This window comes from Macrotis lagotis, chromosome 1, assembly GCF_037893015.1.
Source record: "Macrotis lagotis isolate mMagLag1 chromosome 1, bilby.v1.9.chrom.fasta, whole genome shotgun sequence".
NCBI lineage: Eukaryota > Metazoa > Chordata > Mammalia > Peramelemorphia > Peramelidae > Macrotis > Macrotis lagotis.
The window spans coordinates 693,052,717-693,065,939 of record NC_133658.1 but is presented as its reverse complement, the minus strand read 5'-3'; the positions used below and the strand labels follow the sequence as shown (position 1 = coordinate 693,065,939).

General features: G+C 33.7%; 1 protein-coding gene across 1 annotated transcript in view; it reads left to right on the top strand.

Annotated features, from left to right (window-relative positions):
• MYO3B (myosin IIIB) overlaps positions 1-13,223 on the top strand; it is a 567,258-nt gene that overhangs the window by 162,974 nt on the left and 391,061 nt on the right. The window contains exon 8 of the mRNA XM_074212806.1: positions 9,600-9,665. Coding sequence (XP_074068907.1) covers positions 9,600-9,665 — 66 coding nt within the window. The remainder of the gene's footprint in view (positions 1-9,599; positions 9,666-13,223) is intronic.

Here is a 13,223-nt window from a genome sequence, read left to right as displayed (position 1 = left end):
AATTTCTCTCTTGTCACAATCAACTTAGATCAATGTATATCATGGAAACAATGTAAAGACTGACTTCTGTGAGGGTAGGGGGAGGGAAGCAAGATTAGGGGGAAAATTGTAAAATTCAAAATAAAATCTTTCTTTTATAAAAAAAAAAAGAAAATGAAGGACAAAGAAGAGTAACCACTACCACCACAGCAATATAGGTATATATAAGATACTGGAATTTACTAGTGATATAGTCAGACTTTCTCCTTAGGCAGATCACTGAGGAGGATCCATTAGAGAAGAGAGAGATTTGAGGTAGGGAAACCAATTAGGAGGCTACTGTAATTGTTCAGGTGAGTGGTGATGAGGGTCTGAGCTAGGGTGGTGTCTGTGTGAGTGAGAAAAAGGGCTAATATAAAAGTTAGGGTGGAAGAAGAAATGACAAGATGCAGAAAATGATGATATGCGAAAGAAGAGTGAGAAAGTCAAGAATAACCTCATAGCTGTGAAACTGGGTGACTAGAATGGTAATAACTTAGAGAGAGAGATAGGAAAGATCAGAAAGAAGATGGATTTTGGTGGGAAAAATAAAGATTTAGACAGTATTGAGTTTGAGATACCAATGGGGCATCTAGTTTGAAATTTCCAGAGATGGAATTCAAACCCAGGTCCTCTCCTTATCTAGTAATAAAAGAGTTACTAATCTACTTTGGTAAAAAGAGTTATTCCCACACTAATGAAATCCAGGTCTGGAAAAAATCAAAAACACATTGCAGCTGTAAAGGACTACAAAAGACTAATCAATTATTATATAAAACAATGGAACCCATCTTGATAGGACTATCCAAATTTTCTCATTCTTGCCATTTATCAAGTCATGTTCTCCATTAGCTCATCCTTTACTTACTTCTACATATTGTCTTTCACTAGTGAAAGATTTTAGCACAGTCTGGTATATAATAGGCCTTTAATAAATATTTATTGATTGACTAATAGAAGATTAGAATCTATGGATTTTAAAGGCTTGTAGGGTTACCGAATTAGGGGTTCAGAGTTGGAAGGGAACTTAGAGATCAGCATGTCCACCTGTTTGTTTGATACGTGAGACCATAGCAGCTCACAGAGGGGGTAAGACTTGTTCAAATTCATAAAGACAATTAAAGGCAGAGATGGGATTTGAACCCATGCCCTTTCCATATCCATTGTTCTTTCAATATGAGGCTGCCTAGTTCTAGTCCATTGCCCATATTGACTTGATTATGTAGATTAGTGGACTCAGTTTTGGTTTAATTAAAATAGGATTATTCATTATTATTATAAAAATGGGATAATTAAAAGGGATGATAATGAGTTACCCTACTGTCTTGCTGAGTTTGAAATACAGTAACATTTGCAGAAGAGAAAGAAATGGGGAGGAGGTGGCTTACTCCTTCCTTAAATTCCTCTAGCATATTGTACTATTTAGGTCCTGTATATTATTGCCCAGCAACAACTGAGGCATTGTGGTAAATTTGGAAATAGTATAGGATTTGGAATCAGAGACCCTTTGTTTGAAACCTTGATCTGCCTCTTAAACTGCCTTTGTAATTTTGGACATATCTCTCTGCACCTCAGTTTCCTCATATGTAAAAATGAGGAGATTGGATTTTATGACCTCTAAAGTCTCTTCCAGCTCTAAAGGAGCCATCAGAAGATACTGATGTAGGGAGAGCTATTTACCCATTTAGGGAACACCCCCAGTCTTTTATTGTGGCCTGGTTTCATCTGTATTCTATCAATGTCCCTCTTTATTATCTGCTATCTTTTTTCTCCACTGTTAGCGACAGCCCCCATCTCAATATCTGGCTTTCTGGCTTTTCTCTTCCTCTGTCCACTGGTCTCCTCTCTCTACTCCCCTCCCCCATTTCTTGTCCTTTCTTCTAAAATTCTTGGTTTAGATTTGTTAGAATTTTGTTTCCATAACCTTTCACTTGCTAATGAAATCACACATTTTCCTAGTTTAATCCACCAGTCAATCTTTGTGTCTTCTGCTTTTTTAATAGCTGCTTATGCTTACAGCTTTGGGGGGGGTACTTAAAGATTTATGACTATTTCAGATCTTTGATGATATCAGTTGTCTTTGTACCAGATAAGTGACATTTGCTGAATAAAAAATTTTGGATAATCTACTCATATCAGCATTCTACTATTCTCCTCTAGTCAGCAGAAGTAAAATATATGTGTGTGTGTGTGTGTACATGTTTGTAAACACACTTAACAAAAATTGGCATAAACATACATACATATATATTTATACATATATACAAAACATTAACAAAGTTGACATACCCATGCATACAAACATATATATACACATATAAATATATATTTTAAAAAGAGAAGGGTTATAGAGGAAATCAATCATTTCTGATTCTAAATCTTTGAGCTCTAAATTCCAGCTACAGTATATATCATCCCACCCCACCCCCCTTTCGTGTGTGTGTGTGTGTGTGTGTGTGTGTGTGTGTGTGTGTATTACATTTAGGTGCATATGCTTGTTTGGCACATTACAATATTATATTGTTGTGGTCATTCATACATACTATCTAAATAGTTTTAAAATATATCTACAGAATCATAGTTTAGAATTGGAAAGAACTTCTTTCTTCTAAAACCTACTATCCTTCTAATTTATATACACACTCATACACACACACAAATGTATGTATATTTACATGTAAATGTTAATTCTTTGTAAAAATGTACTAATGGAAAGGTTCAAGCAAAGTGCCAATATGAATATGGTCCCTAGATTTCGTGGCAAATTTCCTTGATTTTGTTTCAAATCCTCAATCTGGAACCATAAAATTTCTTTTCCCAAGCATCTTTTTTTTTTTTTGTCAAGGGTAAGGTTTGAAATGTACAAGTCATTAACTAAAGCATAGATTTGTTATGCAGAAAGGTAATATAGATATACTTTAGTCTAATCTATTTATTTTACAGATAAACTGAGACCTAGGTAAATTGAATGATTTGCCCACAGTTTCACTGCTCCTAATTAGGGAGAGCCAGCTTTCAAATCCACATCTTTTGTTCTCAAAGTCATTACTCTTTCCTTTTATCAATGCATTTTACTTCAGAGGTTGGATTTGTCTTTTTGAAAGTCTCACAAACAGCATTTTGGAATTATCTGCTAATTCTGACTTTCCTGTGTCAATCCAAGGATACTAACTGTTTTCACCAAGACAGGTCTATATTCCTTCCTTGCAATTTCTCTGAGCTCTGAGCACATTAGCCCATTTTTTAAGGATGTCTTCACTGGAAATCTTAACATTTTCAGAGAAGAAAAAGCTAAATGCTTATGATAGATCACAAAAGTACATGAAGCTTTTGCTAGAATAAAAATGTTCCTTCTCGTCTGAATATTCATTGAGTTATTTTGACTTTGCAAGGTACTTTAATACTCTTCACAAGGCTTAGTATTATTTGTCAGGTGTTTTCTAATGAGCTTATCATATCATATGATCTTCGAGAATGAAGGACAAACATCATCATCAACATCATAATATAAATTCTTTGTTTATAAAACTACTTTATGAAAGATTCCACAAACATTGAAGTGCCTCTTATATTTAAAACCCTGGGTTGTGGTGGGCAGAATGAAGTCAAATCAGATGAGATCTGATCTCTTAAGGAGCTAACAATCCAAAGCAGGGCAAATATAGATAGATAGATAGATAGATAGATAGATAGATAGATAGATAGATAGATAGATAGATAGATGATAGATATACACATATATAGATTAGATAGATATAGATATAGATAGATTAGATATAGATATAGATAGATTTAGATATAGATATGGATATGGATATAGATGTAGATATAGATATAGCTAGATATAGATATAGATATAGATATAGATATAGATATAGATGATATAGATATGGATGATATAGATATAGATTAGATATAGATATAGATTAGATATAAATATAGATGATATTGATATAGATATAGATGATATTGATATAGATATAGATGTTATAGATATAGATATAGATTAGATATAGATTAGATATAGATGATGTAGATATAGATTAGATATAGATATAGATGATATAGATATAGATGATATAGATATAGATATAGATAGATACAGATACAGATATAGATAGATATGAAACCATAACATTCCTTAGAATATAATCATGTATAAGAGAAAAACAGCATGAGTAGTGTACTGACTAAAGAGCTAGGTGTAGGAAGATGAGTTCAGTTCTTACCTCTGCTACATACTGGCTATATAACTCAGACAAGTTACATAATCTCTTAGTGTCCTTGGACATCACTCTAAAACTATGAATAAAAAGCCTGTCTGCACTTATACAAGCTTCCTTATTCGTGAATGTCCTATGCTAATGCAATCATTGGTCAAGTCTCTATCCCTATAAGAGAAGAAATAATAATAACATATTTATAAAGATCTATAAGCTTTACAAGTACTTTGTTCACAATTACCCTAAAATGTATCCTACCCTTTGTGATCTCATTTGGAGTTTTCTTGGCAATGGCACTGGAGTGATTTGCCATTTCCTTTTCTAGCTCATTTTTACAGTTGAGGAAACTGAGGCAAATAGGGTTAAATGACTTACCCAGGGTCTCACAAATAGTAAATGACTGAGGTAGAATTTGAACTCATGTCTTTCGTGATTCCAGACAAAACCATAACTTGGACAAATCTACTAGGACTTCAATTCATAGGTAAAGGGTTTTCTACTTTGAGTATTTTTGTCATACCTGTACCTTGGGTCCCTCATCAGCCTGTGTGACTGTTGTGACTTCTCTCTTTTGTTTTTCCTGTGCTCCCTGGGTTGCCATTTCCAAAGCCTTGTTGTCGTAACCCCCTCTTTATAGACCTACATTTCCAGTACCCCTCACTTGCTTTATCCCTCAGGGGGTGTGGAGTAGAGACAGACAGTTATGCCAAAGAGATACAAGCCATATTCTCTGGGTTAATTCTCCTCCCAAGATTCTACCCAGATTGGTCTATCTTCTGTGCAAATTCCTAGTTACCCCTCTGAACTTGGTAAAGCAAGTATTATCCTTATTTTAAAGATGAGAAAATCAAGACTTAAAAAGTTAAATAATTTTCTCATTATCAATCAATCAATATCTATTATGTAACTACTATGGGCCAAAACTATGCTAACTCTTGCAGATACAAAAATAAACAAACAGACCTTATCCTGGAGGAGCCCACAATCTAAGGGGGAAACAATATGCAAGCAAATATATATGAGGCAAATTTTATATATACAGTATAAATAGGAAGGCATTAGGATTAAGAGGGATTGTTTAAAGGCCAGGGAAGTCAATTGTCAGAGCAGAGTCATGAGGAACAGTCAGAATCAAGCGACAGAGTGTCTTGTTTGTGGAATATCCAGCAGGCCATAGTCATTGGATCAAAAATTACGTCTAGAAAGATAAAAGAAGACTGTAGTGATGGAAGGGTGCTAAGTTATAGAGAGTTTTGAAAGTCATAAAGAACATTTTGTATTTGACCCTGGAGGTGATAAAGAATCATTGGAGTTTAGGGGTTAGCATGATCAGTCCTCACTTATGAAAATTATTTTGCTGGCTGATTGGAGGATGGATTGGAATGGGGAGAGACTTGAGGCAAGCAGGCCCAACAGCAGGTTATTGCAATAGTCCAAGTTCAAGGAGATATGGGCCTGCACCAGAGAGGTTGTCAGAGGAGAGAAATGGATTTGAGAGGTGTTACAAAGGTAAGAAAAGGATTAATGGCTTGGTTAAGGGAGGTGAGTTAAAAATGAGGAGTCCAGGATAATTCCATTTGGGAGCCTAAGGGAGGAGGGTAATGTTGCCTTCTACTGAAATAGGGAAGACAGGAGCAGGGGTGACTTGGGGGAAAGAATATGAGTTCAGTTTTGGAGCTATTGAGTTTAAAATGTCTATGGGGCACCCAATTTGAGATGTCTGAAAGGCAGTTGTAGGTGTGAGATTGGAGGTCAACAAAGAGATAGTTAGGTCTGAGAATCCTGAAAGATAGGAGCTGATAAGATCACTAAGTAGAATGGGTGGAGAGGAGAGTCAGGCACTCAACCCTGAGAGAAACCACCTCTGATTAGATGGTGCAATCTAGAAGAGGATCCAGCAAAGGAAACTGAGGAACAGTTAGATAAATTGGAGAAGAACCTGGAAAATGTAGGGTTCCCAAATCCAAGAAAGGAAAACAACAATGACAGCCAACATTTACATCATTGTATTATGTGAATCTGTAGAAGGGTCAAAGAGAATGAGGGTTGAGAAAAGGCTACTGGATTTGGCAACCATGAAATCACTAGTAACTTAGAGAGCAGTTTTGGTGAAATAATAATGTCCAAAGTTGCATTATAGGGGTTAAGAAGAGAATGAGAGGAGAGAAAAGTGGAGACATTTATTGCAGTTTTCTTTTTTGAGGAGTTCAGCTGTAAATGTTGTAAGAGATATGGGAGGATAGCTAGCAGGGATGGAAGAATCAAGTGAGGACTTTTGAGGATGGGGGAAACATGGACATGTCTGTAGGCAATAAGGAATGAACCAATAGGCAGGGAGAGATTAAAAATAAGCAACAGAGTGGATATGACAAGGGAGACAAACTTATCACATAGCTAGTACCAGAGTCAAGAACTCAGCCAAGATTTTCTGCTACAGTATTTTTCTTCTATAGTATGTCTCAAAGAAAGGGTTATGAAATCAGATGAGGGAAAATCACTACCATATACAGAGTGGGGTTTGCATCAGGGAAAATTTCAGAAAGATGTAGCATTTAAATCAGTAAGAATGACAGCAGGTGGAGAAAGGAATTAGAGAGAAGAAAACCAAGTATGTGAGAAAAATCAGAGAAAAATAGGAGGCATGTTTAGGTAATGATTGGTTGCTTAGTTTGGCTCAAAGGAAATGGCAAACCACTCCAGTATCTTTGCCAAGAAAACCACAACTGAGGTCATGAAGAGTTGGACACAACTGGAAAAACTAGTTGATGATGACCACAAAAGATACATGAAAAGAAGTAGCTATAGATAAGACCAAAAATATAGGTTAAAATTAAATAGTGAGTCCCATAAGTCTGTCCTATTCTTCAGTGGTCATGGTTACAAGGAATCAAACTCTGTATCCAAATTGTAGGTGGAAATTGAGGGAAATGAATATTGAACAATCATATTATGTTGCTGAATAAACATTCATTTGTATTGCCTGCTGCTTATAAACATTTTCTAAATGAGATATGACTTGGATTCAGTTGACTAACTCTTCCTCCCCTCCATGTACATTTTTAGAGATCCTAAACATGTGAACCTATTAAGAATAAAACATGTTGGTCACATGTTAGACATAGCTGGTCACTGACTTCACCATTATGCTAAACAGACAACTCATCATCTCACTCCTAGAGATGGTCTTCTCTGAGGAGAGTTGCAAACTTGTCAACAGAGGCAGCATAGGCATAGATGTAGTGCTGATTTAGATGGAAATATGTAATTGGGTAAAAATAAGAGTTTAAATTTTTAAAAAGAGAAAAAAAAGGATATCTTACCACCATTGGAAACTCGTCCACAAATTAAGAGAGAACTACTGTTTCAAAGTGGAAGCATACTATAAGTTCCTCTTTTTGTGTGTGTAATACAGCCTGTTTTTCCTCTATTTAAGTTAAAAAACAATTTACTTTTATGTAGAATCAATTGATGCAATCCAGGTGTGGTGGCTTGGTCTCTGGGTTGCAAAGTGATTCGATGGGGTCCTAGAAGCTTCACTCAAGTACATACTCAGTTTCCCAAATGGAGCTGTCTCAGGATGCAGAATAAGACCTATATTTTTATGATACAACCAATGTGGAAATTTGCTTTTCTTGACTATGTATATGGTTCTCCCCTCCCTCCCCCCATCCCATGAAGGAGATATGAAGGCAGGGTCAAATAGGGATATGGTAGAATAAAAAGATGATGATTCATTCATCTTTTTTTGAATAGATAAAAAAGAACAGAGAGATAGTGAGACAAGCAGGATAGCTTTTTATATCTCAATAGCATTTTATTTTTTCCAATTACATTTAAAGATAGTTTTCAACATTTTTTGTAAGATTTTGAATTCCACATTTTTCTCCCTTCTTCCCATCTCTCTCCCACAGCAGGAGATCTGATATAATTATACATGCCCATCATGTCAAACATATTTCCATATTAGTCATGTTGTGAAAGAAGAATCAGAACAAAAGGGAAAAAACCACAAAAAAGAAAAAACTAAAAACAAATTAAAAAACTGAAAATAGTATTCTTTCATCTGCCTTCAGATTCCATAGTTCTTTCTCTGAATATGGATTCATTTTCCATCACAAATCTTTTATAATTATCTTGGATTATTGTATTGCTGAGAAGAGCTAAATCTATCAAAATTAATCATCATTAAATATTACTTTTACTTTGTACAATGTTTTTCTGGTTCTGCTCACTTCACTCAGCATCAGTTCCTGTCAGTCTTTCTAAGTTTTTCTGAAATCCAACTATTCATCATTTCTTATAAAATAATAGTATTCCATTATATTAATATATCACAGCTTGTTCAGTCATTCCCCAATTGATAGGTATCTCTTCAGTTTCCAATTCTGTGCCACTACAAAAAAAAAGTTGCTTTAATAATTTTGATGTTGGGCAGGAAATCTTTGAAAACTATGTTGATCTAATTATATACTTAAAAAGAAGTTTTGCTTATATAGTAAAAAGCTATATCATGCCCAGTCCTTTTTCTTTCCTACTGTGTATATGCAAATGTCTATTCCATTTGATATTTAAATTCATCATAAAAATTAATTTCAAAACAAATGGAGCTGCAACATCAAGGCTTAGATATGTACTGTAGAATCCTGGACTTGGAATGAGAAAGAGCTGAGTTTGAATCCTGCCTGAGATATAATAATAATACTAATACTATTACTACTACTACTACTACTACTACTACTAATAATAATAATAATAATGAAAATACTAAAAACACCTAACATTTATATTGTACTCCTGAGAGGTAGTTATTATTATTATTATATTCTCATTTTACAGATGAAGAAACTAAGGTAAACAGATATTTTTGTGACTCACTCAGCATCACACAGATAGTAAGTGTCTAGAGTTAAATTTGAACTCAATTGTCCTAACTCCAGGTCCAGCACTCCATCCAGGTACCCTAAGGAGTGGTATAGGGACACACAGCTAGTATTTATTAGAGGTAGAACTTGAATCCCTGTCTCCTTGACTTAAAAATTGGCTTTCTATCTACTTGCTATGCTACCTTTCTTTAAGATATTGTTATTCTGATTATTTTTAACTCAGTGCCCCACATAGAAAAGGAACTTAAAAAATATTTGGTGAATGAATGTGAAAATGAAGGTATAAATGAATGAAGGTTATATTATACTTCTCAGAGGTTGCTAGGCTTTCTACTTAGGAAAAATACTACTGATTGTGTTCAATGATATTAACAAATATTTTGATTAGGTAATACTAATACTATTTTCTCCTTTACTAGAACTAGTGCTTTGGTTTTTAAAAGGATAAAAAAAAACAATGCTTTTTTATTTTTAGAAATCCTCCACCTACTTTACTTCATCCAGAAAAATGGTGCTGGGGTTTCAACCACTTCATTTCACAGTGAGTATTTCTTCCATTAAAAATTGCTTATCCCAGTGAAGCCTTGAAGAATAATTGAAGTGAAATCTAAACTGTGAAATTTACTTGGCCTTCTGAGTTGTTGTACAGACTAGTATGTTATAGCACAAAATTTGTTTTGGTAAAAGACAGAAGATGGTTTTGTTGGATCTGAAAAATAAGTAATTGATCTTGACCTTGTTTCACAATTTGTCCTATTAAATGCAATGAACCATAAATATCTGAGAAGTTACTTTGACCCAGGGTAAGCCTGTTAACATTTTTTGTTTGCTTGACATAAAAACTGTGGACCTGATGTCTGAAATTTGTCATCCACACTGAAACTCCCTGCTGGGGGAAGGGGTATAGTGGCAGTTCTTTGGAGAACTATTAAGTAATAGTTGTGTAAGCCTGAAAAAAAAAGTTCCTTTGAGCTTTACAGTACTACACAGAACTTAGGCCATAGCAATAATTCCTTTCAAATTCATGTAAGTTTTATTTTTTATTAAGAGCTTGTATTTCATTCAGAAGCAGTAACTGGCTTTGATCCTGCCTCTGATGCTTGTTAGTTGTGTGAACTTGGGCAAAGAACTTATTAATCTCAATGTGCCCATGAAAACTTTAGACTAATCCACAGAGCCATAGAGGGACTGCCATTAATATTTTTAAAAAATATTAATTTATTTTATTTTTTCAATTACATGCAAAGATAGTTTTCAACATTCATCTTTTCGTAAGCTTTTGAGTTCCACATTTTTCTACTTCCCTCCATTCCCTTCCCCATCCCCAAAGCAGGTTATACGTGTGTTATCAAGTTGCCATCTTTTTTGATGATGGGATTTTCCACATTGAGAAGTTATCCTGATTCCAGTATTTACTCTTTAAAAATCAGCAAAATATTTACTACAAAAATGAAAGTAGCAAAGCAACTGAATGTTCCATCAACTAATTTAAGCTTGTGAGATGGATTCAACCAGGGAATGGTTGAAACAAAATAACAATAACAATAACACATTTATATTGTGTTTTAAGGTCTACAAATTGTCTTTTTCACAGCCAACACTATGAAGGAGATATAAATAAATTAGTTTTTTAGTCAAAAGGTATATGTTTGAATCTTATATTTGTCACTAACTAACTATCTGATACTGGGGCAAACCATTAATGATTTAAACTACTTTGCAAAACTTAAAGACCTATTAAAATGTAGATTTTTATTGTTATTACATACATGTTAACATATTCAATTTTTAAATATATACGCTATATTAAAAATCTCTAACATTAGTAAACACAATTATTTATTTAAAATTATTGATATATTTTGTTTTACATCACCTTCTTCTACTAATAACTTCTTCCCTACCCTTTTCTATCCAGAGTATCTTTCCTTAAAACAAATATTTAAAAGATAGGGAGAAAAAGTAATTCATTAAATGTAATTAACACATAAATCAAGTCATAAATATATGCTATCATCTACCACCAAATATCCCCACCTCTGAAAAAGGGAGGGTGATGCACTGTCTTAACTCCTCTTTGGGGTTAATTATTGGTTACTATAATATTATAGCTTTCATTCATATAGTTATTCTTATTTTTGTTCTTTCCATTTATATTATTGTAAATATATGTTTATCATTTCCTGGTTCTGCTTTCTTTACCTTTTATCAGTTTATATATCTTCCCATGTTTCCCCTCTATTCTTTGTATTCATTTTTCTATATTCATTTCTATTGAATATAGGCAGTAATATTCCATTATATTCATATACCATAATTATTTAGCTGCTAGAATGTAAGTCCTTGAGGATATGGACTGTTTTTGTTTTTGTTTTGCTTTTTCATTCTATTCCCAGCTATTAGCACAGTTCTAGGTAGAAACCAAATACTTAATATATACTTATTGTTTGATACCCATGGATCACTATTTTGTCTCCAGTTCTTTGCTATGCCCCAAAATACTACTATAAATATTTGGATGTATATTATATCTTTCTTTGTAATTGACTGACTTTGAAATATTTGTGTAGAAATGGGATTTCTGGATCATGGGGTAAAGACTGTCATTTTAATCTCATTATTAATATAATTCCAAATTACTTTGTAGAGTTTTTGGACTGGACAAATTTGCATTTCTGCTAATAGTATATTAGTATGTCTGTATTTTTACAACTCCTATAAGTGATTATTCTCATATTTTGCTGTTTTGCTAATTTGTACATGTAATTTGAAACCTTAGAATTGTTTTGATTTGCATTTCTCTTATTATTGGCAATTTGAAGCTTTCTTTCATATGAGTATTAATTGCATTGCAATATGAAATTCTTTTGAAAAACTGTATTCTTTGATCATTTAATAATCAGAGGATGACTTTTACTATCACATATTTGTTTTATATATCTTGGATGTCAGATCCTTATCAGATACATTTGGTATAGAATTTTTTCCCTAATCAACCACTCCCTGTCTAATATTAGCTAAGTTGAATTTGTTAGTGAAAAAAATTTTTTAATTTCATGAGGAACAAAGATAAGTTGCTGCTGGGATGAAAAGAAAGAAAATAATCTCAAAAGACAAATGATGGTTGAGGAGAGGGAGAGCAATGCCTTGCTTCACCTACTGCAAATTTTGCATACACCTGTCTACACAGTCTGCATGCCCACACACAAAGAAACAGAGTGATTAACTGTCTCTTGGTCTCATTTTCAAACATGTTTACAGTCTCTTCACAATAAATCTATAAATGTAATATATTTTGTGATTGATCACAAAAAGTAAGAGCTAAAAAAATCTTTACCTTGGGGTACTAATATCACTTATGTCTGATGAATATTGAGTTAGAATATTGAGTTTGAGGATGCCTACCTTATACTTAAGGTAATTCATCTTCAGAATCATTGTTTTTTGATTCATTTGGAAAAATGGTAGAGTTTTTTTCCTTCTTGGGAACAGTGTCTTCTAATGAGTTGATTATTATCCTGCCCCCACTTTAAGACAAGTAAGTCTCCTCCCTTTTTAAAGAGATGTACACTGTCCATGAAAATCCAGAATTGCCAATAAGCTAAAAAAGTTCATTAATCACTTCATGAAAGGATTATTTTCTGAACAAAAGTATTAACAATAGGATTCCATTAGGATTATGGATAATAGAATTATATATTTAGAACTGAAAGACCTTAGCAACCTTGAGTCCATTATCATTTAATTTACCAAAAAAAAATGAACTTCCACATAGCTTTTCAACACAGAATTATAAGACCTAAATGTAGATTTAGAAGAGACCTTTGAGATCCTTTAGTTTAACATCCTTCATTTTACAGAAGAAGAAACTAAAACCCAGAGAAGAAAGTGAATTTCCCAAGGTCACTCAAATAGTAAGTGATTGAGAAATGATTTGAATTAAAGTCTATTGCTCCATATCCAAGACTCATTCTACCCTATTACAATGCTTTCTAGATCTGTAGAAAATGAGATTCCCTGGAGCTCAGGTGGAGATGGGTATGAAGTAATAAGGTTTCTCTGGAGAATGGGATCCTTGTTTATAACTAGGGTATGAGAC